This window comes from Tyto alba, unplaced genomic scaffold, assembly GCF_018691265.1.
Source record: "Tyto alba isolate M040663 unplaced genomic scaffold, T.alba_DEE_v4.0 Super-Scaffold_40, whole genome shotgun sequence".
Lineage (NCBI taxonomy): Eukaryota > Metazoa > Chordata > Aves > Strigiformes > Tytonidae > Tyto > Tyto alba.
The window spans coordinates 51,172,083-51,198,524 of record NW_024881316.1 but is presented as its reverse complement, the minus strand read 5'-3'; the positions used below and the strand labels follow the sequence as shown (position 1 = coordinate 51,198,524).

Genomic DNA, 26,442 nt, shown 5'->3' with positions numbered 1-26,442 from the left:
CCATTCTCCTGTTCCAGTTCTGCAACTGAGAGGGAACTGAAGTAGCACAAGGCATATTCTGCTTTATATACATATGTGCCTAGCAATAAGGAAGGCAGCATCTGAGCATGCTGGTTAAAATACTTCAAGGCTTAGTGTTAGTGCTAAAAAAGGTCTTAAGTCTTGGATAGTAATGTGTGTGAGTTTGGGCTATGTATCTTGAAAAAAGTCTGATTCCTGGTTGGTAATATCTGTTTACAAGATGCTTGCTCCAATGTTCCTGCCGTGTTCATGTGAGCTAGCAGTCCAGACATGAGCCCAGCTGAGCCTTTTTCTTCTCTTCCCCCCCCTCTAGTTGCAGCTCTATGACATTGAAAGCAGCACCAAGACTACCATTTTGAACTATTGCTCCTATGTGCAGTGGGTCCCAGGCAGTGATGTGGTGGTGGCTCAGAACAGAAACAGCCTCTGCATTTGGTATAACATTGATGCTCCAGAGCGAGTCACCATGTTTCCTCTGAAGGTAAACTCTGGAGACTTCGATTACCTCCAGCCATTTCTGTTACTTCTTGCTCACATGTGTGGGAATAGTCAGGTTGGTATTGCAGAAGGGAGACAGAAGGGAACTGCTGTTTTTTTTCTGGTTAAAATATGAGCTCATCTGTCAACTTTGTGGCAGGCATTTCTGGCAGAAGATGGAGGTAATTAATATAGCAAGGAGTTGTTCAGTGGCTTTTTCCTTCCCTCTGGTGAGATAAGGATGGTGTCTGCTCAGTGTGAACTCATTCAGCAGAACTTTAATCACCAGAGCTGTTACAGTGCTGTCCTCATGTCCCTGCTACCTTGCGTACTTTAGGAGAATATGGGAGTGTTGATTGCTGGTACTCTTTCCAGGGAGATATTGTAGACTTGGAACGGAGTGATGGAAAGACTGACGTGATAGTTTCTGAAGGGGTGAACACCGTGTCCTACACCCTGGATGAAGGCCTCATAGAGTTTGGAACTGCTATTGATGATGGGGATTATCACAGGTAAGTGCTAGATACACCACATGGTGATGGCAGGTAGCCCACTTCACATGACAGACATCTGAGGATCAGCAATCCATGAACTACAGCAGCACAGCTTTCCGTACAGAGTTTAAATTTAGGCTCTGAGCATGATTTTGGTGCCAGGTCTGGCTATAATGCACAGCAGAGTCCTTCAGGAGTGAATATTCAGCTTTTTTATCCTCACAGCTCTGTGATTTCAAACATGGGGGCACAAGAGACTGGCCAGTCTGGTCCCATTGACACTGACAGAAATTCACTGAAGGCAGTTTTCACTTAACTAGTGAATAAGTGTGTCTTCTGTAGCAGCCAGATGTGAAGTGGTATTCAAGATGCTTTTGCTGCTGCCCCTCTAGGGATGGTGGCAGTGTCATGGAAACATTCAGGAGCTGTACAGAGTGACAGCTGACTGCGTGAAGAATCATGGTAGCCACCTGGGCACTGCTGACATTGTTACAGGGCTTTAAAACTAACTAGGGAAGAAAATTTCACATGTTCATAGCACTGTTACCACTTGAGAAACTTCCTTGCACCAGGGACTTGCTTCAGACACAACACTGGATTTGCCCCACACTGCTACAGCCTTCTGCTGATATATGCCTCTCAAGTACCTTAGCCCAGATAGGTATCACCTAGATCTCTGAATTTTTCCCTGATATGTCAGGCCCTGTGTTACACAATCCTCTTCAGAACTCGTCACACCCAGCTTGCTTTGTTTTCAGTTCAGCTCTTGTTAGGAAGCTCCTGTGTCAACCTAGGATTTTCTTCACGGAGGTCTTCTATTCTGCCACTGAAAGTCTGCAATCTCTCTGTCTCAAGGGCTACCGCGTTTTTGGAGACACTGGAAATGTCCACAGAGACTGAAGCCATGTGGAAGACTCTAAGCAAACTGGCTTTGGAAGCTAGACAGCTGCACATTGCAGAGAGGTACAGGAAGAAGCTATAACATCTTTCTGGCTTACATATTCTCTTTGCTGAATCCCTCCCAGAAACCAGGATCTAACCGAAGACGTGACTTTTTGTGTGGCCTGGAAAATTCACTGCATTGGAGAATTAAGTGTTGTCTATTCCAGGCAATGACTTTGCCCTTTCATCCTAGACATTAATACTAGAACTGGGGATGGGAAGACATCAGTTTGTCACTGCTGGCAACCCAAAGCAGCGTATAGCAAGGCTTCAGGGAGCTAACAGACACAGACAAGCTCAGCGCATCTCTGAAGCCTAGGGAAGTGAGGCATGAGTACTGGTCATGTCCATGGCTTCTCCCATGGAGCAGGGTTAGAGAGTATATCTGAACGTGGGTCTTGGCAAAATCCTTCTCTTGAAGCAGGGCTGCCCCACCTCTCCAGTTTGCAGAGCTGGGTCTGCTGCCCAGGTTCTGATTTCCTTTGAACAAAAATGGGCAACAAAACCTGGTTACTGACTAACTGCTTTGCTCTTTCCAGGTGCTTTGCAGCTCTGGGCAACACAGCAAGGGCTCGATTTCTGCATGAAACCAATACTATTGCTGACCAGGCAGCTCAAGAGCATGTAAGTCAAACTGTTTCTGCTGTGCAGGGCAGCTGTTTTCCTGTAAATACTTGCATACACATTATCTTCTTTGTCTGTACTCACCAGTATCCTGCTGCAGACCAGTACTTGGTAGAAACAGTGTAGAAACTGCTGACATAATCCTTCATCCACACCTGTGAGGGTCCCTCTTCTGGCTAGCCACTTCATATTGCTTCTGTCTTGTCACTTCTGTGATTCTCATCTGTCTTCTTTAGTTTCTGTAATGACACAGACCCCACCTGCAATCACTTCCCACGTATCATTCCGGAGTTCATTCTTTCACTCAACAAACTGATTGACCTAATTGATGTTGTCTGCAGGGTGGGGATGGTACAGACTATTACCTGGTGCGTGCTCGCTTGGCCATGCTAGACAAGAACTACAAGCTGGCAGAGATGATCTTCCTGGAACAAGTGAGTAACAGAGCAGAAAAGGTCTCATTTGTTTCTGAGCAGAGAGGTTTGTGCCCTGGTGTGAAAGAAAAAAAGGAGGAGGCTGCTTATTCCTGGGAGAACAGCTTTTGCCCTGAAGTAGAAGGATATATTTCTTGTTCTGAGGTGTAGGATTGCCCTAAGGTGCATGAAGAGGGTGAGGAAGGATGATAACCTTGTAAAGGGGACAGTACACTTTTTCAAGTGTTTTCGGCACATCTAACCTGGCCCACTATGAGAGTTCAATGGCAATATGTCTGCTAAATGGAGCCTTCAGGTTGACACTTTGCCCTCTGACACAGAATGCCACAGAGGAGGCCATGGACATGTACCAGGAGCTGCACATGTGGGATGAATGCATTGTGGTTGCCAAGGCCAAGGTACAGTATATAGCTGCACTGGGTTGTGGGCTGGGCTTGCTTGATAAGTCTTCTGTCTGGGAGTCCATTCAAGGTCTGGGTTCTCTTCACCTGCCCTGCCAGGACCTCACTTCTGCTTGGAGGGGCTCCAAGCAGAAGGGAAGGCTGCACAGACCTAGGTGTACAGTGAGGGAGAAAAGCTACTGAAATTGGTTTAGGAGTATCTAGGGCTTTGAAAAAGAGTGCATTATGCAGTAGTACACAGGGCTGGCATTGTGGTTTCTGCTAACTGGGCAGCAAGGGGTCTGGTGCCATGAAGTAGCTGTTCAGAGCCTGCAGGATGAACAGGACAACATCTTCCCTTGCCCAGATCAACCAGTGCTGCATTTCTCAACAGGGACACCCAATGCTGGATAAGTTGCATCAGGGTTACTACCAGTGGCTGCTGGATACGCAGCAGGAAGAGAAGGCTGGGGAGGTCCAAGAGGGACAGGGTGACTACCTAGCAGCCATCACTTTATACCTGCGGGCAGGGCTGCCAGCCAAGGCAGCACGGCTGGTCATGAGCAGGGATGAGCTCCTGACCAATGGGGATGTCATCAATAAGGTCTCCACGGCACTGATCAGAGCAGAACTGTATGAACAGGTGAGTGGCCCACCCCACTGTGCTTTCTTCTTGGTGGCATCAGAGCTCTTACCCTGTCTTCTGGATCTGTGAGATACAGTGAGACTGAGCTGGAAAGTAGCAGATGTAATTCTGTGTCAATACATTTGCAGCTAATGTTTGGAAGGAGATCCCAACTACCTCCATAATACATGGGTGAGCTCTAGGATTACTGTCACTGGTCAGGAAAAAGATCACAACTCATTGGCAACATGTCTCCGGAACAGCAGAATGTTCAGTAATAGTCAGGGAGGGCCTTGGGAAGATAGGAACCAACAGGAAAGGAGTTATGAATCAAACGGAAAACTTGATGCCGCTATGAAAATGTACAGTTCTTCCTCATACTAGAATAAAAAATGATGGTACAGATTCCATATAAGGATAATCTAAATGGAAAAGCTAAGGAAGAAAAACAAAGGAGATTATGAAAACGATCTATAGAACCATGAGTATCATAGAGAAGGGACACAATTATTCTTTGTGTCTAATAACAGAAAAAAATGGTAACTACTTATTATTAAGTGACAATTTTAAAACAAAAGGGTGTTTTTCCCATAGCATATAATCATGTTGATGTAAGAAGGCAGTGCTGTGTCTGACCAGTGTACAGCTTGGTATCCTGGCCAACAGTGGCCTCTTGCAGATGTTTAAGAAAGGACTATAAAGAACAGGGCAGTACCTCACCTAGTGTGCTTTCATGGTTTCCAGCAGTTTTCAGACTATAGTGTACCCGAACAGTTTTATTTTTATATTTAAGAGCCCTTGGTAGATTTTACTTCCATGAGCTTGGCAAATTATTGTCTGAACCATCTGTGCTTTTTGATCTGCAGTGTTGGCTATGAGTTCAGTTACGTGTTGTGTGAAAAAAAAACCCAAACAACCCCAAACCAGTTCTTTTTGCTGACCTATTTTATGTGCCCTGCTTAAATTACATTTCTCCAGTCTCATTTTACCTTTGGCATTTTCTGGTCATTTCATTTTGACCCAAGAGAATGTTGCGCTTTTCCAAACCTGTCACCTTTTCTTAAGCCTTCAGTTGAAGGAGAGCTGTGGAACTCATTGATACCAGATCTTTTGTTACCAAAAGCGTAAATGGTCCAAAAGTGATTAGGCAAATCATGGAATCTGTCAAAAGCCATTAAATATAATGATGTGAGGGCATCATGACACAAACTCAGGAAGCTTCTATAATGCAGATTATCAGAGACGGATTGATATAACGGAGGAAAGGCTGGTGTATACTTGCTCTGTTCTTACAATCTTTCTCTAGACATGTGCTTTCACCACCACCGAAATACTGAAATGAATTAATATTTGGCCTGCCAGGGTGGCCCTTCTTATATTATGTTCTAAGTTCTACAAGCTTTGAGCTTCATCCCACCCTCTTGGCTGCCACACTTTTCGACAGGGTAAAAACCTGCTGCAAGAGACTGAGCTTCCCCCTTCACTATTCATGCCCAGGACTCCCATATGATCATCTGCACAATGGAGCTCCTAGGGACCACGGTCATAGAAAAGGCTGTTGCTGCACCAGCCACTTTGCAGAGAAGGGAGGTTTTCTCAAAAAACTCTTATCTTGTTAGAAGGGGGTACCCCAGAAAAACACTAGAGGTATGTTGATTGGCAGAGAGGACAATGGTGTTAGCATATGCAGTCTTTCTTAGAAGTTACCTTTATCCCCATGTTCTTGGTTAGTGGGGAAGGCATAGCTGACGGAGAACTCTGTGTGGCAGGACTGACAAGCTCTGTACATGAGACTGGTAGTGTACGCGACGGTGTGGGGAGATAGTGGCTCTGGAAACTGGCAGCTTTTATTTATCATTAGGCTGGAGACCTGTTTGAGAAGGTTGGGAACCCACGGAAGGCTCTGGAGTGCTACTGCAAGGGCAGTGCCTTTCTGAAAGGTACTGTGTTAAATATGTTCCTCCCCTCATCGATCCCCAGTAGGAGCCTGGGTACTCTGGCCTGGTGGCAACATGAGCTTTTGCCACAGAGCCCAGAGATACCTAGATGCTCTGAAGCGTCCATGTATCATCTCATTCAATGTATGTATTTCCACATAGTTGTACCTGCACACACAGTCCCAGAACAGCATTCTGTTCCCAAGGCCTTGCTCATGCTGATTGTACCAGCATGGATTTGGTCCAACTCGCCCCAGGGTCCAGATTGCTGGGTAGCCTATTGGAGCTGGAGTGGATTAGACAGTCACCATTCCCCTCCCTCTGTGCCCCATCCAAGGCCCATGTTTGCCTCACAGTTCTGCTTCTTTGCTGGATTCTGTAACAGCTGTCATGTCCTCTTGCAGCAGTGGAGCTGGCTCGCCTGGTATTTCCTGCAGAAGTTGTGCAGCTGGAGGAGGCCTGGGGAGACCATCTGGTGCAGCAGAAACAGCTGGATGCTGCTATTAACCATTATATAGAAGCCAGGTGGGGGCAGGTGATGGCTGTATAACCAGAAGCAGAATAACCTGCCAAGCTATGAAGTTGATACGGTTTGCTTAAATCAGCAGGGGGTTTTGCCTGTATAAACCCTCTCAACCATGCTTTGCCAGTGCCCCTGGTGCTTATGTGCGGTCTCTGCTGGCCCTGACTGTGGATGCCTTCCCACATCTCTCCCAAGGTCTTTCATCCCTGATTACTCTTCCCTGCTGTCCTGGTTCTTCTTTCTTTCCCCTTAGCTTTGCCAGTTATTCAGACCTTTTTTGCTGCTCTAACCGAGGAAGAAGAATCAAGCAGTAGACCACTTGGATCTCCTTGGCTTAGCTCAGCTGGAGGAGATGGCTGCTGGCTGGCTGTAAAGTGTTACGGTTTTGATGCTAGGTGCTCAATTAAGGCCATTGAAGCAGCGTTGGGAGCCCGGCAGTGGAAGAAGGCTATCTACATTTTGGACCTGCAGGACAAACATACAGCAGCCAAGTATTACCTCAAGATTGCCCAGCATTATGCAGCTTTGCAGGAGTATCAGGTGAGGCCACAGACCACAATCACTGCTGCTCTGTGTGTCCCTTGGAACTGCTGAGTACAGTCATTTCCCTACAGGTTGCAGAGGAGCTGTACATCAAAGGAGACCAGACCAAAGATGCCATTGACATGTACACACAGGCTGGGCTTTGGGAACAGGCTCACAAGGTAGAGTCAGAAGCCAAAGCTTTTGGGGCTTCACCCGGCTTGATGAAATGTCTTTCATGAGGAGGTGGTGGCCTTGTGCGCCAATACCCAATCAACAGGCACTCTTCCCAAAGGATGCGTGTAGGGGCATCCAGTAGCCAGCAAGATATCAGTCCCTGGTATTCTCATCATGTCTGTGCTTCTGTACTTCAGCAGCCCCGTGTGGGTGCGCCTGTGACACAGATAGCACTTTCCAAGGGGGTTGATCCTGTGTGCTTTAATTACAGTGACAAATTACTACCCATTCTCTGCAGAGCATATAGCATATACACCTGTTCATAATGGGAAGGAGGCTGGTTTTCCTCTTCTCCTTCACTACCGTGTATCATGAAATTGCAGTGCAGTGTGCTGTAGTTCCTTCCATGCGTTTTCCTTTTGACAGCTGGCAATCAAGTGTATGAGTCAGGAAGATGTGTCCGTGCTCTATATAACCCAGGCCCAAGAGATGGAGAAGCAGGGCAAGTACAAAGAAGCAGAGAGGTGAGCATCTTTCTCGGTGCTAGTCCAAGACAGCCCTGAAAAAATGGCTGTAGTGAGGAGGAGCCCTTCTCTGGGGTGTGAGTAGGGTTTGGCACTAGGGCTTGGAAAGGTCAGAGGTACTCTTTCCACACATGGAGACTTATAGCTGGTATTTCAGAGTTCACAGGAAAAGAAGTCACTGACTGTTAATGTATCTTTGTCCACCGGGACAGAAAGGAGGTCCAGGTGGGGTGCAGTGGTCTCACGTGGCAGAGGGAATATGGCAAGGCTTTTTCCCACTGCAGAGTGCTATAGCTGATCTGTCGTGGTCAGCTGAGAATAAGATATGGGAACTGGAGTGTTTCCCACCCAGGTTACTAATATTGTCTGTTCTAGAATAATAACACTACAACAATAAGGTTAATAGATACAGCGACAAGCACAGCTGTGTTTCTGATGCCATGGTATCTGATCTCAAGGATTCCCAGTACATCAAAGGGAGTGTTACAGCAGGTGAGGTGACATTGGGTTTAATTTTTCTGCTGGCCTATATGAGTAAATTGAGCTGACATTGTCATGTTACCATCCCAACGAGACTGACAGCTTCAGGTCAGAGGCCAAGATGAGAACAGGTCACAAAAGCCCAGAGGCTCCCTCCCAGTCACAACTCAGGTTGACAAGTGAGGGTGGAGGGAATAACTTTACCCTGCTGTAGCTGCTGTTGGCATAACAGAAGTGCTCTGTCTAACCAGTGTTCAGCCTTGCAGCCCACAACAGTCATGCTGCACACCAGCCATGCCTCTTGGCAGTGTGCCTGGGACCTGACTGCAGCTGGGCAGGATGCAGAGGGACTGCAGGGACTAGTCATGTCCTCGGCTGAGCCATTTGAATGTTCTTGTGTTCCCAGGCTGTATGTCACTGTGAATGAACCTGATTTGGCCATCACCATGTATAAGAAGTGTAAAATGTATGATGAGATGGTTTGCTTGGTTGCCAAGTACCACAAGGACTTACTCGGAGATACCCACCTGCACCTGGGCAAGGTGAATGCATCTCATGGCAGGGAATCAACTAGACCAAGCAGGGACAAGAGTGTCACTAACTCATTGCCTCTAATTGCAGGAGCTGGAGGCAGAGGGACGCTTACAGGAGGCAGAGTACCACTACCTAGAAGCCAAGGACTGGAAGGCCACAGTAAACATGTACAGAGTGAATGACATGTGGGAAGAAGCTTACAGGGTAATAATCACTTTGCAGCTACCCCACTGTGCAAGGATCGGACTTTGACTGCAGGATCCTGGTAGAAACTGCTCTGCTTCTAATCACTGCACCATGTTGTACCTTGGAGGTACTGCTCTGCCCACAGCCACTCTGTAGCAGCCCCACCCCAGCACTGCTCCCCTCCAGTGTGGACACAGGTTGCCACGTGTCACTGCTGCTGACCTAACAGCAGTGTGGGCCATGCTGAGGAGGCAGCAGCCTCTTTTCTGCTCCGCTCTATAAGCCTTTATCTCACTCTCCCCAGTCCAGTGGTGGCTACAGAAGGGTTCCTCAGGATAGAACAGTTGTTTCTGGTGTTCCCTCATGACAACAAGCACCATGTGAGAGGGGAGTTCCTGGCTTAGCCTGCTGAAGATGAAATGGATGCATTGGGTTCTTCCTTTTTCTTTGCTTTGGATAGGTGGCCAAGGCACATGGGGGAGCAAACTCCTATAAGCACGTGGCCTATATGTGGGCAAAGGGCCTGGGTGGAGAGGCAGCTGTGAAACTTCTCAGTAAATTCGGACTTCTGGAGATGGCCATTGACCATGCAGCAGACAGCGGGTAAGCAGGTCCATCAGCCCAGCACTTCTGTCTGCCTCGCCTGTGAAAAAAGGGGTGCCCCAAGATAACTGTATGCACACGATAGCTGCAGGTCCAGGTAATGGCATGTCTTCCCATCCCACCTGTGGGTCTTCACACAGGCATTCCAGTCCCTTGACACATCCTGCTTCCTGTCCACTGTTAGTCTCTCAAATGTCAAGTCAGAGGTGGACAGGCAAAAGCAGTTTGCCCCTTAGCCTAGCAGGGAGGCCTCATGAGACCCTCTGAACACAAGAGGAGGTATTCCTTGTGCCACCGTAAGTAGCTGCCTGCTGGAAGAGTTTTGTCCCCACTCTGCACCCGGCCAGCCATCTGACTGCGACACCATTCACTGCTGCTCTCCTCCAGCTCTCCCACATGTCTAGGCTTGGGGAAGTCTTGTGACCGCCCCTGAACGTACCTTAGGGTTGAACCAAGGGCCTCTGACACTAACAGCAAGAGGGAAAACTGAATTTTCATGGTGTGGGCTCTAAAAGCTCCTGTTCTCTGGTCAGGAACAAGAGTGTCCCTCAAGGAACACTTGGGACCTTCTGTATTCCCCTCTCTCCTCTCCCGGTGTCTTGTGCTCTACTTGATACCTTGCTCTTGTTGAAGGCACGCCCTCACAGCACATAGTCCTACTCTCACCCCATTTTCTTTTTCATTCCAGGGTCTTTGAATTTGCTTTTGAACTGGCCCGCCTCTCCATGAAGCAGAAGATGCCAGAGATCCACTTAAAGTATGCCATGTTCCTAGAAGATGAGGTAATTTCACCCTCTGGGATAGGTGGGAGTTCTCTGGTCACTTGGTTAATTGAACAGTTGTCCTTAAGGGCTGCTACAGCAGGCATTTTTATGGCTGCAGTTACTGCTCATCCGAAAGGCTCCACGATTACAGTCCCAAGCTTCCACACACATCTTTTATAAATCCTCTCTGCCTCATGGTAATAGAGGAGGTCATGCGATGGTATCAGGGCAGGAAGACATGCAAGCAAATTCCTTCCTCTCTCCTAGGGCAAATTTGAAGAGGCTGAAGCAGAGTTTATTAAAGCTGGGAAACCTAAGGAGGCAGTGCTGATGTATGTATCCTTCCCCATCCTGACTTGTTGCATCTCCTCTGCCTGTATGGTGCCAGTCTGGTTGCTTCTCCAGCATTGGTCTGCTCCTTATCATCCCTCTTGTTACATCTCATGTTGATGCCCCTAGGTTCGTGCATAACCAGAACTGGGATGCTGCCCAGCGTGTGGCTGAGGCTCACGACCCAGACAGTGTGGCTGACGTGCTTGTGGGACAGGCCCGTTTTGCCTTTGAGCAGAGAGAGTTCCAGAAAGCAGAGGCCTTCCTCCTGCGAGCCCAGAGGCCTGAGCTGGCCATAAAGTACTACAAGGTGAGCGTAGTTTGTAGCAACATCATTGTGTTCCTCACTGGACAAGAACCCAGTTTGGATGGAGGAGTGAAATCCATCTCCCAGCTCTCCCTGTCGTCTTAATTACTGTCATGGTTTAACCCCAGCCAGCAACTAAGCCCCACACAGCTGCTTGCTCACTGCCCCCCAGTGGGATAGGAGAGAGAATCGGAAGAGTAAAAGTGAGAAAAGTCGTGGGTTGAGATAAAGACGGTTTAATAAGTAAAGCAAAAGTGACACACACGAGCAAAGCAAAATTAGGAGTGTATTCACCACGTCCCATCAGCAGGCGGCTGCTCAGCCATCTCCAGGACAGCTGGGCTCCATTGTGCGTAACAGTGACGGGAAGACAAATGCCATCACTCTGAATGTACCCCCTTTTCTTCTTCTTCCTCCAGCTTTATATGCTGAGCATGATGTCGTGGTATGGGATATCCCTTGGGTCATCTGGGGTGAGCTGTCCTGGCTGTGTCCCCTCACAACTCCTTGTGTACCCCCAGCCTGCTCGCTGGTAGGGTGGGCTGAGAAACAAAAGGCCTTGACTCTGTAGAAGCACTGCTTAGCAGCAATTAAAACATCCCCATGTTATCAACACTGTTTTCAGCACAAATCTGAAAAACAACCCCATACTAGCTACTATGAAGAAAGCTAACTCTATCCCAGACAAAACCAGCACAGTAGACACACCATTTACTTACGTGTTTCCTAGTAGAACTTAATTCTGGCCTGACCTTACAAGGCTGAACCGGTAGAGATTCCACAGCATAGCTTAACTCTCTCACAGCTCTGGGAAGAAGTTTCCTGCCAGAATATGGGTGGTCCTCAGGGGTAGCATGAATGGGTGCATTTGGAGACTGTAAGTGCCCATTCCACAGAGGTAGCTGGGATGATGGATGCGCACTGTCCCCTGAGGTAGCTTGGGTGAATGGATAGACAGGTGTCATTCTGGAGGAGGAAAGACTTGGATGGTGCTGCTACAGTTGTCTCTTCCAGTGGGTCCTCTGACAAGATGACATGAGAAGTTACATGTGTCATATGATGCCAAGAGAGTGAGGGATCCTGGTGAACTGGTGAAAATTTCTCCTGCCTGTTGTGCTTGTGCAGGAGGCCGGCATGTGGACCGAGGCCCTGCGGGTCTCCAAGGAATATGTGCCTAGTCGGCTAGAAGAGTTGCAGGAGGAGTGCGGCAGGGAGGCTGCTAAGAAGGGCTGCAGGTAAGGAATGTTGTGATCAAGCTGCAGTGAACAGACAGGTAGCTCTGCCTCTAGGCCATTGTGCTGGTGCCTTACAGAGACAGCGTGATAGGATCCCTTATACCCAGTTGTCTACTTGAGGACCTTGGACTTCTTACTGCATAGGTTTCATAACATCCCTTCTCCATGCTCTGGGAGACTCCAGGCTTATTCTTGCCATCCAAGGTCTCCCAGGTGACTTCTTGCCCCTTACAGATCTCCAAGGTCTGCTGTACTGCCAGTGCATCTCCCCAGGTCCTTAATCAATTCTCTCCTCAGCAATGGCTGTGTGCATTCCTTGTCACATGGTCAGCCCCCTCCAAGGTCCCTGGCTCACCTCTGCTGTGCACCTCCCTGCCCATACCCTACACACTGTGTACAGGATCTCTGGCAACAGCCCAGTCTTGCTCACAGCCTGCATTCTTCCTTACAGAGGAACAGAAGGGCTTCTGGAGCAGGCTCAGGAGTGGGAGCAGGCTGGGGAATATGCCAGGGCAGTGGACTGCTATCTGAAGGTGCAGGATCCCAGCAACAGTGTCTTGATGGAGAAGTCCTTGCTGAAGGTACAGTCAGGGGCTATGATTCCCTTCATCTGCTCTGCTGTCTAGGAGGTCTCCCACAACCTGCAGTGCATCCCAGAGATATACCAGTCACTGCATGGCACAAGAGAGGATCTACAGGCTTCAGTGACTGCAGGGTCTGAAAGCCTTCGTGGCCATTCTGTTGAGCCACGATGGGCTGTGTGCTTATCCTGCACTGCACTGGCATCCTTGCTCTGGCATCACTTCCAGCAGCATGCCGGTGTCTTTGTGCCATTATCTTCCTGCACAGAAGAGCTGGACTTTATGACTTTGGCCTTGATAGATGAATGCCCTTCTTGTGGTCTGTGTTCACCAGCCTTTGGGTTGTGCTTTTGTTCATACTTTTCACTCATACGTGTGCTCTTGTACCAACTTGAACAACAATTCTGTCCTTGTCTGATCTTCTCCCATGTGTGAAAGTAGGTGGGCTTTGCTTCTCTGAATTGCTGAAGTGGGCTATCATTTATTCTCCCCTTCTGCCGTAGTTCAAGTGCTCCTCTGGCTGGGACTGAGCTCTTCCCAGCTTCATCCCTCTCTTGAACAGCTTTTATTACTTGTACTGTTGACAATTTCTCTTCACAGGCTGCTGAGCTGGCCATTAAATTCTTGGGTCAGTCACAGAGCTTGGAGGTGACACGGACTGTGGCTCCTCAGCTGGTGGCCATGAAGAAATACAGTGCGGTGAGGACTGGTTGCTACCCCCAAACTTCTAAAGAAGCAGTGACATAGGAAGGAAGAGCTCTATCCAAGGGGAGCAGGCCAAGTCACATCCTGGGGTGGTGGGTGGGTGGCCTTCTCCAGAGTCAGGCAGTGCAGTCTTCAAAGAGAAGGAGGCAGGGGGAGGGATCAAGTCCTGGAAAAGCATGAGAGAGCCAGGCCTTGGGAGGACGCAGGAAGCAGACAGGGGAGGTTATCTTTTGGGAAGACACTTTGTGTTGTTGCTGTGTGCTGGTCGCTTCCAACAGCACCAGCTCCAGCATGGGCAGTAGGGTGCCGCTGCGGTTTCATCTCCCATGAGACTGTCTCTGGCCCTGCAGGCAGCTGAACTCTACCTCAACTTGGACCTCATCCAAGAAGCTATTGATGCCTTCATTGAAGGGGAGGAATGGAGCAAAGCCAAGCGTGTGGCCAAGGAATTGGACCCCAGGTATGCCCTGGACTTCTCAAATTATACTTTCCCTGCTCCCTCTCCCACCCCTGGATAATCCCTTGTCCTGTTCTGCTGCCCTCAGGTTCCCTGGATTCTTCCCACAGTGGCCTTCCCATGCTCAGCAGGGCACATTCTGCACAGTTGCCCTTCCCAAGCCATTTACCATCCAGACACTTTTCTGTGGCCATACATCCCATCCCCTTTTGTCCCATCCCTATCTCCCTTTCCCCCTGGCATAATCCTGTGCATGCATTTCCTTCTGAAAATCCTGTGACCCCTTTCTCCCCTCACACATTATATTGCAAAGAGCTGCCTAGACCCTTTCTTTCCCCTTCTATTATTCTGCCATCAGTAGGCCAGAAAGACATGGCATAGCTGTAAGACATCTTTTTCTCAAAGTAGGCAAAGTTGAATCCAGCCTCTGCACTGATGAAAGACACTGTTCATTTTGCTGCCTATTAAGATTCTTTCTACCCAGTAGGTCAGAGGAGTATGTGGACCAGCGTTACAAGGAGTATTTAAAGAACCAAGGAAAGGTGGATTCAGTACGTATTTGGGATGTCTCACAGGCTAGGGGGTGATGTCAGGGTCTGTGGGTCTGTGTAGAACCTTGGAGTTTTTGCCTGAATATGCCCACGGTGAGGAGTCTGTGTGTGCCTGTGAGTCATGGTTTCTGCATACCAGATGGGTCACACTGGATCTGTGCTCCCATACCGTAGAAGGGGAGGGAGTGTGTATATGTGAAGAAAAGACCTGGGTGGGCTGATGCCTGCTTTGATGCTGGTAGGAAACCTTGCCTGCACAGTGAATTTATGTTTCCATCCCCAGCTGGTGGGAATAGATGTCATGGCTGCTTTGGATATGTATGCAGAGCAGGAGCAATGGGAGAAGTGCCTGGAGGTTGCAGCTAAGCAGGTGAGTGCCTGTGTGAGCCCTTGGGAGACAGACATGGAGTCCTGGCTCTCTGAAGCAGGGGCAGCAGGAATGAGTGGGCAGGGCAAAGCTGTAATTTCTGTGGAAAGCATGGGCCATCAGCTTGAAAACAACCTCTCCACTGTCCCCACCTTGGCCAGTTAGGCCTAGCAGGGAAGTGTTAGAACCCAGAAGCGTATTGTGTTTAAATTTTGTGATTAATGGAGCATTGGAAAAAGGTAAATGAGTTGTTTGGGCTGGCAGTAATTGTTACCATGGAGACTAAGAGACTTGTAAAATAAAGCCTTCTTTCTATGTGTTCTTTAGAGGCCTGATGTCAGTAGAAATGAGACATCCTTGTCATGAAAGCAAATTTGACATTTTTTTCATTTTTACTGACCTAAAACTAGCAAAATTGCCTCAGCAGGGTAATAAAAATGAAGAAAAGCAAAATGAAACTGTTTTACAGTGCTATTCCATTGCAGTAACAGGAGGAGAAAGCTCTAGATTACCAGGATCTACTTTGAGGGTTTGTTTGTATTTAGTGGTTATTGATTCATTATTGGTTATTGATTGGCTATTGATTTAATAGTTATTGATAAAGGAGCTAAGCTAAGGGAGAGCAGGTGTTGATTCTCCGAAGTGAGGCATTGCTTCAGGTCAAGTAACCAGGCAGCCCATGGCAATGCAGTTAGTGGTGACACGGCAGGTAATCACTCAGGCAAACACTGATAACTTGGAAGAGCCCTGGCAATGTGTTGTACTGTATTTTTATAACCTGAGTTTGGGCTCTACTACAGTAAACTTGATTTCTTTTTGTCTCGGGTTTCTCTGGTGATACAAATGGTCTTCGTTGTAGTAGTTGTTGTCTTGGAGACTTCTGTGCTGATGTTCTAATTATCAGGATATACCAGTGTTGATCTTATTCCGTAAAGAATAGCTTCACACTCAGTTTAATGGTAAAGGCTTAGTCAGTTTTATTGTCAGCCAGACACAACACTACCACATTTAGTGCAAGAAGAAGATGTTAGTCTGTTTATGCCTCTAAGAGTAGAGCGTTAGCACAACCTTGCTCCATGACCAGTGCAGAATTCCATGACTTTTGACTCAGCTGTTCTACAGTGATTATACAGGGAAAAAGTTACACTTATCAAAAGAAGTCACATACCTCATTTAATCTTTATCCCAAAGTGTCCTGTACCTAGTGTTTCACCAGCATCCACATCTGGGTGTTCAAATTCTAGGCATATCATTGGAGCACTGGTCTCTCTTGTGCTTAATAAACTTGTTTCCATTGCTCATTTTTTGACAGGATTGCACATTTCACACCATCTTCTGCATCTAATTACTGTATTTAAGCCTGTGTGAAACAGGTCTTTCCTCAGCTGAATTTCTGTAAGGCTGACGACAGTCAGTCCTCAACAAAGTGTTTATGTGATCAGTACATGTATGAGCAGCACTCCAAGGAGGCCTCCAGTCCCAGAGATCTGACAGCATTTCACTGATGGACTAGAGCAGCCTTGCAAATTATGAAAGGTTTCAGTCTACAGAGTGTTTTGATTCATCTCTTCATTAGGCTAAGGGCTGGTTTCCAGTTGGTACCAGTGGTGCAACATTGTGGAGGTACTGCATCCGTGAGGTTTTTGGCAGTATTCCTTTGGCAAGCGGGGAACAGCTGAAAAATAGCTTTATTTCCATATGTGGAAGGATCAGCACAGCATCTGCCAGCCAGGATTAGAGGTGTCACGTAGTGCCCAAATCAAAAACCAAGTCTGCTGCGTGCAGTCTGTCTGTCTGATTACCTGGTATTGCGCTTTGAGACTCAGGTGTACGAGTGTGTGTACATGCATCTGAAACCATCCCTACCAAATGACAAGTTCATGAATCTCATGCTGCTGCTTTCTGTGTGCCTTCCTCAGAACTATAAAGTCTTGCACAAGTATGTAGCTCTGTATGCCACCCACCTCATCCGGGAGGGCAGCTGGGACAAAGCCCTGAGCCTGTATGTCCACCATGGAGCCCCTGCCAACCCACAGGTAATGAAGACAGCATGGCATCCCGGTGTGAGTTGCCAGACAGTGCTACGATCTGCTACGTGAGTCAGGCTTCCAGTCCAGAACTGGGATTGCCAGGTGTTCAGCATGTCCAAGCCACTTCAACCCTGCTGTGGATTCTTCCAGAGGCTCCTCAGCTAGAGGAGTAGAGGCAATCTCCTGGCATATTCTTCATGGGGAAGGAGCAGTGGGGAGTTGAGCATTTGTGTTTGTTTTGAACACCTTAACCACGGAGACCAGGACAAAAGGAACCATGTTTGCCTCTCTGAGAGAACTGGCTGCAGGATGCATTCTGCCCCATTTCCCTTTCATGTCCTGTAGCAGCCACTGCAACCAGCAATCTGCAGCAGTGCTGCTCCAGGAGCCTCTGTGCAGAGCTGCCATTCTCTCAGCCTGTGCTTGACAGCAGGAGAGCTTCAGACTTTTTCTGACTCCCCTCTGGCTCCCTCAGGATTTCTCTCCTTTTTGTTGCAGAATTTCAACATTTACAAGCGTTTCTTTGTGGAGATGGTGAACGCGTCTGGCTTGAATTGTGCCGAGGCCTACTCCAGCTGGGCTGATCTGCGTGATGTTCTCTTCCATCTGGTGAGTGTGGGCCATGGACACCACTACTTGTTAAACTCCAGCACCCTGGTGGCTCCTAGCAGGGGAGAAAGAAGAACCAGTGTCTAGCCAGGTGACACGAGCAGTATTTGTAGAACACAAGCTGAGGGGAAATGGGGAAACATCCACAAAGTGGACTGTAGAACAACAGGATATTGTGAAGTGGAAATGGCTGGGCAAGAAAAGTCAGGGAAGAAGATGACCCTGCACTCAAGGCCAAATCCTAGAAGTGGGTCTGGACACTGGCACTTGCAGAGCTCACTGTGTCAGTGCTACATGGGAACCTATCACAACATGCCCACTTTTTGTTCTACAACCGTATTAGTCAGCCTGGGTGGGGCAAAGACCTGGGGAAAGCACAGAACTACTGATCCTAGAAAATAAAGAGTCTTCCCCATCTCCCCAGAGATGCTTGGAGCCTTCTGCTCCTTCTTCCCTGACCCAGAATACCTCAGCCAGAGCTCATGATTGCCTCTTCTCTGTTTCTGTCCCACAAATACCCACCTCTAGAACAAATGAAATCTACAAGTCCCACTTTGTCCATCTAAACTCACCCCTGCTTCCAGTGCTGTCTCTTGTTACAGTACTGTTGGCTCTCCCCTTCTCCCACAGCCTTCTCCCTTCAGCACTCTGTAGCACCCAGAGCACCCAAGGCCCAGCCCTTTTCCAGTCCCCAGAGGTACCTGGATATTTCAGATCCTTATCTCTCCCAACTTTTCCCTGGACTCAAGTGGGTGAAGTGTACCCTTGTGCTCTCATGTTCTCAAATACTCTCCTTTTCTTTTCTTCAGTGTGAAAATTTAGTAAAGTCAAGTGAGGCAAATACTCCAGCACATGAAGAGTTTGAAACGATGCTGCTGATCTCTCACTACTATGCCACCCGCTCTGCTGCTCAGGGCGTGAAGCAACTGGTAAGGTTTTTGAAGTTCCTTTGCCAGGTCACCACCCTGAATGCAGAACCCTGATGGGATATGCAGGTTCAGGGCTATCCTTAGTTCACTATTCCACTTCATGGATCACTTACACATCATGGATGCATGAGAATGGCACTGTAGTGACCTGGGAGCCTGCCACTAGCTGGTAGAACTGGAGATAGTCTTCTCTGACTCCTTATAGTGGGACCTGCACCCAGCCACAGTGGCTGAGATGTAAACCAGTGGGAAGCTGATCCATATGCTCAGCATGACTTGTGAGAGCAGAGGCACCACAAGAAATTTAGGGATCACACAAAAGTCTGGTCTTCCCAGGAGAGGCATTGCTTACTCTTCAGCTGTCCTGGGCTGTGAGAGCTCCTGGTCTTCACACATGGTCTTGAGAGCAGATTGGCTTTGCGCAGGGCTTTGGGAGGCCTATGTGCTGTGCCTCCCAGGTGCTTTGGGAGCTTGTGAGCCTGGGTGCTTGGCGTCACGTAGGGCTTTGGCAGATACTGGAGCTGGGTGCTGGGCCTTCTCCGGGGCTGTGGGAGCTTATGGGCCTAGGTACTGGGCATCACAAGGCACTCTGAATATTTTTGAGTCTTATATGCACTGGGATTTGTTCTGGGCCACAATATGTAGCAGAGTCTCTGCTGAAGTCTTGATCCATATGGGATTGTGGAATTGTTATAGAGCTCTGTATGAGTGTGGGACTAGAGCTGTTGACAGATCAGGCTATGAAAAAAGAAGGTGGCCAGAACTTCAACCCCAGTAAAAGTCACAGGGGGGACTGGGGCTTCCCCATGACTGCTTGTGTAGAAGTTGGGGGTCCAGAGACATGTCAGACAGAAAGAAACAAGTCTGATGTCTTGAAAACCTGTATAGACCCACACAGTCATGGGATGTTGAGGTGTTGGGTAGTCTATATAGCTCCATAAAGGAGCAGTGGCCTTCCCAGTTCTGGTGTGATGAGAACCTATATGGCAAGCAGAAGAGTGAAATCTCCCTTGAATTCATTGCTCCCACTCAAAATTTCTTATGTGATCAAATACAAGAAAAAACGTGATGTGAGTGTGGCTAGACACCGGAACAGGTTACTTGGAGAGGTTGGAGAGCCTCCATCCCTTGAGATACTCAAAACATAACCAGAGATGTTCCTGAATAACCTGTAGCTGACTGCTTTGAACAGGGTGGGGGGGGGTGGACTAGGCAATCACTAGAGATCCCTTCCAACCTCAACTATTCTGTGACTCAGATGGTGGGAGTTTGGGTGTGCTTCTGGTGAAGACAGCAAGGTTTATAAAGCAGAACTTTGTCTTCAGGTGACGGTCCTCCTGTGTGTTCACACAGCGACGGTACTTACGGTCAGGACTGAAGTTTTTAACCTTTGTTTGTTACATGTCTGGTCTATGTGGGTGCAGAGTCCCCGCTGTGAATCTGGGGCAGTATGATCTCATAAGATCCCTTCTGACCTGATTTTTTCTGTGCTGATTGTTGCGGCTTTACTGTCCCCTGCATCTGCAGGACACTGTGGCTGCCAAGCTGTCCATTTCCCTGCTGCGCCACACTGAGCTCCTCCCTGCAGACAAGGCTTTCTATGAAGCTGGGATGGCTGCCAAGGTAAGAGCTATCTGCCACCAGTGCAGCGAAGGGGGTAGAGAACCCTGAGCTCAGAGATTCTCAACTTTATATTCCCCTATCCTCCCCTAGGTGCACTGGTACACCAGTAGCCAGACACTGGCATTGGGGCCTTTCCTCAAACAGCTTGCCTGCCTCTGCATTTTGTCACGGAATGGCAGTAGGTAGTGGGAGGACACAGACCTGAGCTAGTGAGGGGACATGAACTGCAGACCCAGGGGGTAGACCAGAGGCCACATTATATTGCATGGCTCTGTTAGTGTAGATGCAAGACTCCTAACTGGTCTGCCTTGCTCTGGGCCACCTAAGTGTTACCTGACTCCTGAGGCTACAGGCTCTGACTGCCTGCCCAGATGCAATGACATATGGCAGGCACAACAGCATGTTCTCACTGTCCAGTGCTGGCTGTGCAATAATGCCTGACTCCATCTTGCTAGTGGGCTGGTTGTCCCAGTGGTTGCTTGTGAAGCAGTCCTCAGGGATGGTGAGCTGGGATGTGCACTCTCTTTCTCCATTACCCATGCTGCAAGCAGGATGTTGTGGCACACACAGAACCACAGCCTTTCTGGCCATCACTCAGGCAGGAGAGTTGTGGCTGTGAAAATTAGCTGCCTGGTCTCACTTGCGGTTCTTCTCTGTACTAGGCGGTCAACTGGGATAACATGGCATTCATCTTCCTGAACCGCTTCCTGGACCTCTCAGATGTGCGTATAGTCTGCTGGAGGGAGGGCTGTCATACTTAAAATGACAGTGGGCTGTAGGGCCAAAACATAACCTGGCCAGGGTACTCCTGAGGATCAAATGTGGCAGCACGTGTTTGAGCTGGTGCCGCTGCTCGGTGTGTGTGCATGCACAGCACTGAGTACCCCAACGCTGGCTGTGGAAGGACTTGCCATGCAGGGCACCTGAGGAGCCCTGACCGTGTCACTCTGTGCGTGCCAAGGCCACCATGCATGCATGCTACAGCTAAGAGCAAGTTGGCCTGACAGTTTAGGCCTGTAATCTTCATGGCTGCAAGTGCCATTACAGCTTTCATCTGAATTGTTCCAAGTGAAGGAAGATTACCTGAGGAGTGGAGGGCATGGCCCGATGTTTTAGCCACTGTCATGCAGGACCCAGGAGTCCCCCATGCCAGTCAGCTCCTTCCCTCACTAGACAGTTAGTCACCAGAAAACACCAAACACTAAGGAAGCTGGCAGACCTTACTGTACCAGCCTTCCAAGTGCTGTCAGCAGCTGCTGGGAAAAGAAAGCTTTCCATTTTAGCTTTCCCTTCTTTGAGGCCACCTGACCAGTTTGAGTAGTACAGTGTTTCAGGGGCATACATCCTCTGACACTGCAGGGGATGGCCATAAATGCCATCTCCCAGAAGGGCCCCGTCACCACAGCACTAATAGACCAAGGCATCAGTAATGCCATCCTCACAGTGTAGATTGTACTGTCAGCTCCAAGGATGGTATTGCCTTGTGCTCCACCACTTCTCCTTTCTCAGGCCATTGAAGAAGGGAACTTGGATTCTCTGGACCACTCTGATTTCCAGAGCACAGACATCCCCTTTGAAGTGCCACTTCCAGCCCAACAGCACGTGCCTGTGAGTGTCATATGTCTTCTTCAGCTCCCGTGAACGGTGATGCTGCTTCAGGGCCCTCTCTGAACAGGGACTGGGGCAAGGGTGTTACAGCAGGCACCACAGGAGATGGAAATATGCTCAGCACTGCCCCTGTGCCTGTGTGTGTCCTGTACTCCCTGGCCCTCAGCACACATGCACACACACGCGCTTTCTCATGCTCCCTCCCGCGTACGCTCACACACTCCCCAAATACACACACATGCATATGCATGTCCAACTCTCCCCAGTGTGCTGCAGAGCAGCAGCTGGTTGGGGGGACAGTGTGCAGTATCAGGAGGTGCCCAGGCCTCTGCCCCACAGGAGGAGAAGCGGGAGGAGGTCAGGGACTGGGTGCTCACCATGTCCATGGACCAGCGGCTGGAGCAGGTACTGCCACGGGACGAGCGTGACACCTACGAAGCCTCACTGGTGGCAGCAAATACAGGGGTGCGGTCCCTGCCCTGTGTGCTCACAGGTAAGCTCCAGGCCAGCTCACATGTATGGAGGGGAGTGGGAACGTGTTGCAGGCAGGGGTCTGGGAGGGAGGTCAGGCTGTGCTGTAACTGGAGTAACGGAAACTGTGTGGCTGTGGGACCAGTTCTGCTGGAGGAGATGAAAGTACCTGTTTTTTACTGTGAGGGAGACTGAGCACTGGAACATGTTGCATAGAACTTGCGGCATCTTGGAGTCATCTGGATGCAGTCCTGGGCAACTGGCTGTGGCCCTGCTTGAGAGCAGGGTGGGGTTGGACCATACAGACTGCAGAGGTCCCCTTCAGCCTCCACCATCCTGTGTTTCTGTGATTCTGTGACTGCCCCGTCCTGCGCTGCACTGCTTTGGAGCCTGCCCAGGCTGGCAGCGCACATGCAGCCTGTCCCCTCTTTGGCCACCCCCCCCCCCCCCCCCCCCGCCTAAAGCTGTCTGTTCTTGGCAAGTACTGCCCCCCCACGCGCACACTTCAGACAGCGGAGGATTGAGTTGCAGGACTTGGAAGAGTGGGTTGGAGAAGCGGGGAGCCAGGGTAGGCCACCAGCAACAGGGCTCTGGCTCCAAAGGCCGTACTTGAGTGTCCTTGCCAGAGGGTCAGACCTTTATTTTCCTTTGAGCCCACTGCTGTGGGCACCCCCTTCCTCTGGTTCTCTAGAGGGAAGCCAGAGGTGGCATTGTTCCCCTGCACCACCCCATGGGAGCAGCCCTGGCCAGCTGGCCATGGCAGAGAGGAAATGGGGGCACAAGGCGGGGGAGTGCTGTAGGTCACTGCTTGTTTCTGAGGGTGTCACTGTGTGACCAGGGTACCCTGTGCTAAGGAACAAGATAGAGTTCAAGCGGCCAGGCCGAGAAGCCAGCAAGGACACATGGAACAAGTTCCTGATGGCTGTCAAGGTGAGCCAGGCACCCTGTGGGCAGGGGGACGGGTTGCAGGGTGCTCAGCCACTCATGCTGACAACAAAACATTGTCCTGCTGGGTGGAGATCCACTGAACCAGGATGGGTTTAGTGCATCCTCCATGCGTGCTGCTAGACAGGGATTAACCTCACTTCCTCAGCTGGGGCAGTCCCAGCCCTACCTGTGCAGCTCTGCCAGCCCAAGGGGTGCCCATGGGCAAGGGGTGATGGTGCTGGCCCCTTGCCACTGCCAGAGCCTTTTTCATTCTGCAGACATCCCACAGCCCTGCGTGCCAGGATGTGCTCAAGTTCCTCAGCCAGTGGTGTGGGGGACTCCCAAGCACCAGCTTCTCTTTCCAGTGAGCTGGACTGTGAAAGCTTTTAGTCCTGTTCTTCAGCACCTTCCACTCCCGCCCCCAATAAACATGTCTCTCAACCCTGCTGTGCTACTGTTTGTCCAGGGATGCTGAGTCCAGGAACATGTGTAGCTCCCAGGGCACAGGACCATAACCCTGCACACACGCATCTCCTGGCCTCAGCCTAGCTGTGCTGAACATGCGCCTTCCCCGGGCCGTGCTGGGTGACTGTCACACTGGGACCATGGATCTGTCTGTGTCCCCGTGCCTGGTCAGAACAAGAGTGGGGATGGGCTTACGTACCAGCTGCACTGCCATTCTGTCAGTGGGCCCAGCTCCCAGCAGGCATCCACCCTGGAGAGCCACTTACAGCAACCAGTGTGAAAATGAAAGTTTATTTAGTTAGGGAAACAACAGAGGCTCAGAACAAAGGGGCTCTTCACCTTTCACTCCCTGGCCTGCCTAAGTACAGGCCCAGTAAGCTGACCCTGCCTGCTCTGCAGTAGGGCCACCCAGACCCAGGCCAGCCCTGGCTGTTGCCAGGTCCTAGCACCTCTGCCTCTCCCTACCACTGCCCATAGAAGTCCGATGGAGCCTTCAGTGTGCCAAGAAGGCCCTTGCAGCTTGGGGAGAGAAGGGGCGAGCGTCAAGGACCCATGGCAGCCGCTGGGCCAAGGCTGCCTGATGACCCTGGGCAGCCTGTATCTGGAACCTGCAGGGTTTGTCCTGGGTGGGGTGGTGGGGCTGGGTGGGAAGGCACACCCCCTCCCCTCCCTGCAGCCCACCCTACCCATGCTTACACCTTGGGGCAGGAGCATGGTGCAGGTGCAACTTCACCTTGCTGGATCGCAGCACTCCTGCAGCACCACCTGGGAGTGGAAGAGCACGCATGAGTGCAGGACTGTGCTGCAGGGCCAGACATACGCTGACACCTTGGGCCAGTCTTTGTAGCATGTACCTGGAGACATTTCGGGGTGGGGGTGGTGGCTGGTGTGGGTAGAGGCCCTTTTGACAGTGGCACCTGCCTCCTCCCGTCCCCCCAGCACAGCCCACGAACTGCACTCACCTCGCCAGCTAGGGACAAGACTCAGCCACCCCCACCAGGAGTTGCTGCATCTCACGCGGTGGCCCCTCCTTCACTGTACTTGACCCAGCCAGCTAGAGACAAAAAGTGGTGGAGAGTTGCAAGGACGTGCAAAGGGCTGGGCCAGGTTGGGGGGGAGGAGGGCAACGTTCATGTAGCACAGTCAGGACAAAACAGGCTTGGCTATTAGAGGGATGAAGAGGAGGGTCACTCTGCAACTACCCAAGATGAAGGGATGCCAGTCTGTCACCAAGGCTGGCTGGAAGCAGTTCAAAACTTAACATCCCCCCCTCCCCTGGCACTCCCCCTCCCACTGCTGCACAGCATGCTTGTACAGGAACACAGACCCAGCACCTTCAAAGCGCGGCAAAAAGGCAGCAGTAGTGTGGCGGAAGCAGGGAGACCCGTCCGGACTGATGGGCTGTACCTGCTCTTTGTTGTAGCTGCGTGCACAGGGCCCGACACCCCGGAAGATGAGGGCCACCAAACAGCACCTGCCAGACAGCACAGCTTCTGCAGCTGCCAGCGCCATGGCAGGGAACCAGAGCGCCAGGGCTGTGTCCTGCAGAGCAGAGGGTCAGAGGTACTTCAGGGAGTGCAGTACACTGCACCCAGCCTGCCTGCACGTGGCCAAGCAGTGGCTGTGCCGGCAGTGGTGGGGAGAAGGGCGAGGGAGGGAGCAGGAAAGGGAGCAGGAAGGAGAGCAAGAAGAAGACAGGCAGAGAGAGGGTGGGCAAAAGCATTAGCAAAAAAGAGTGAAAGCAGATACAAAATGAGGAAGAGCAAAGGGGGGGTGGCGTAACCCTCACAGACTCACATAGATGCGTGTGGTGTTGAAAGGACAGTCGTTGGTCACTATGGCTGCACGGGCATCAGCAGGCAGAGCAGAGCTGTTGCAGCCCATGACAAGGTGCATGCCCCGGCTGTGAACAGTGAGGGCAATGGCCAGTGCCAGGCCCACGCTGCATGCTGTGGACAGGAGGCAGTTCAACAGGGCCACACTCAGTAGCGTCCAATGCTGTGGGCAGCAAGGAGAACACGTGAGAGTGGGGCTGGCCAGAGCCAGGGGAAATGCCAGGGCTAGGCACACTGCACCTCCACGCGCCCATTCTGCAGGGTAACTGGGGTGCTGGGAACCCCACAGAGGTTTCCGCCGAATGAGGACATGCCATTTCTTGCCCCTTCTAGCGCGGCGGAGCCCTGCACTCGGATGAGGCTTCTGCACCTTTTGCGGACAGCCCCTTCCCACATGCTCCCTCCTGCACCAGGGGAGCCCCAGCACAGGCCCAGCTCCACCGAGAGCCAAGGCCCCCACCAGCAGCTTCGCCCCACGCAGGCCCGCCCTGCGCGTGCCCACAGAGGGATGCCCGACCCCGGCTGCAGCCTCACCTCCCAGCTGAAGCGTTTCTGCCCCAGAACGGTGCCCGGCGCCCGCCCCCCCTCCCGGTGCTGCAGGCGGGGCCGCGCCGGGGCAGCCGGCGACACCCACAGCCCCGGCAGCTGCCGAGGCGGAAGGAGCCACCGGGAACAAGGTCCAGGGGAGCGGCTGCCGGCGGGGGGCTGGGCCGCGCCGAGGCCCCCGGCCCGCTCGGCTGCTGACCCCGCGGCCCCACACTCACCAGCGCTGCCCGGGACAGGTTGTGCGACACCAGGATGGCGACGATGCCCACGGCGATGCTCTGGGGAGAGAGATCCGCGCTCAACACGGCGCCGCGGGCAGGGCCGGTTTCCCCCCCCCCCCGCGGCCCGGGCCGGTTCCCCCCGCCGCGGCCCGCCCGCTCTCACCAGCAGCCCGGAGCCCACCGACACCACGTTGGCCACCGCGTACTCGGGGGTGACGGCGCGGCGGGCGCCGGCCACGTGCCGCAGGACCGAGCCGTGCACGATGGCGCCCAGCACCAGGCTGCCGTGGCCCAGCACGATGAGCCCCAGCCCGGCGCACATCAGCCGCCGCGGCTCCGCCAGCGCCCCCGGCCGCCCCCCGCGCCCCCCGGCCATCGCCGCCGCCGCCGCCGCCGCC

The 26,442-nt window shown here is 51.1% G+C and overlaps 2 protein-coding genes across 6 annotated transcripts in view; one reads left to right on the top strand and one right to left on the bottom strand.

Annotated features, from left to right (window-relative positions):
• Positions 1-23,418, top strand: part of IFT172 (intraflagellar transport 172) — a 38,913-nt gene extending 15,495 nt beyond the window's left edge. The window contains exons 16-48 of one of the 4 annotated variants that reach the window (XM_042803114.1): positions 335-502; positions 874-1,010; positions 1,848-1,955; positions 2,474-2,558; positions 2,900-2,992; positions 3,313-3,390; positions 3,767-4,015; positions 5,859-5,937; positions 6,339-6,459; positions 6,853-6,997; positions 7,072-7,161; positions 7,583-7,680; positions 8,567-8,702; positions 8,782-8,898; positions 9,341-9,483; positions 10,172-10,265; positions 10,515-10,579; positions 10,707-10,887; positions 12,010-12,119; positions 12,571-12,700; positions 13,301-13,399; positions 13,756-13,865; positions 14,350-14,413; positions 14,697-14,783; positions 16,700-16,816; positions 17,309-17,419; positions 18,229-18,348; positions 19,876-19,971; positions 20,634-20,693; positions 21,481-21,579; positions 21,919-22,072; positions 22,889-22,980; positions 23,256-23,418. In XM_042803114.1, coding sequence (XP_042659048.1) covers positions 335-502; positions 874-1,010; positions 1,848-1,955; positions 2,474-2,558; positions 2,900-2,992; positions 3,313-3,390; positions 3,767-4,015; positions 5,859-5,937; positions 6,339-6,459; positions 6,853-6,997; positions 7,072-7,161; positions 7,583-7,680; positions 8,567-8,702; positions 8,782-8,898; positions 9,341-9,483; positions 10,172-10,265; positions 10,515-10,579; positions 10,707-10,887; positions 12,010-12,119; positions 12,571-12,700; positions 13,301-13,399; positions 13,756-13,865; positions 14,350-14,413; positions 14,697-14,783; positions 16,700-16,816; positions 17,309-17,419; positions 18,229-18,348; positions 19,876-19,971; positions 20,634-20,693; positions 21,481-21,579; positions 21,919-22,072; positions 22,889-22,980; positions 23,256-23,345 — 3,726 coding nt within the window. In that variant the 3' untranslated portion in view covers positions 23,346-23,418. The other 3 variants (XM_042803113.1, XM_042803112.1, XM_042803111.1) reach the window with 3 other exon arrangements.
• Positions 23,419-23,717: 299 nt separating this feature from the next.
• On the bottom strand, positions 23,718-26,420 carry KRTCAP3 (keratinocyte associated protein 3). Of its 2 annotated transcripts, XM_033007313.2 has the most exons (6): positions 26,208-26,420; positions 26,042-26,101; positions 25,240-25,440; positions 24,850-24,984; positions 24,405-24,496; positions 23,718-24,207 (listed from the first exon to the last, which is right to left on the bottom strand). In XM_033007313.2, exons 1-5 carry the CDS (start codon positions 26,418-26,420, stop codon positions 24,413-24,415), a joined length of 693 nt encoding a protein of 230 aa, XP_032863204.2. In that variant the 3' UTR covers positions 23,718-24,207; positions 24,405-24,412. The 2 variants fall into 2 exon arrangements, with proteins under 2 accessions (XP_032863204.2, XP_042659261.1); XM_042803327.1 differs by lacking the exons at positions 23,718-24,207; positions 24,405-24,496 and having other exon boundaries at positions 24,503-24,984; positions 26,208-26,419.
• Positions 26,421-26,442: the final 22 nt, after the last annotated feature.

Bases quoted from the DNA above. Each gene is read 5' to 3' on its own strand.
- KRTCAP3 (XM_042803327.1), bottom strand. From the start codon at position 26,366: ATGTGCGCCGGGCTGGGGCTCATCGTGCTGGGCCACGGCAGCCTGGTG. The intron at 26,102-26,207 runs GTGAGAGCGGGC...CTCTCTCCCCAG, and splicing joins CGGTGGGCTCCGGGCTGCTG to AGCATCGCCGTGGGCATCGT. The intron at 25,441-26,041 runs GTGAGTGTGGGG...TGCTGCCCACAG, and splicing joins ACCTGTCCCGGGCAGCGCTG to CATTGGACGCTACTGAGTGT.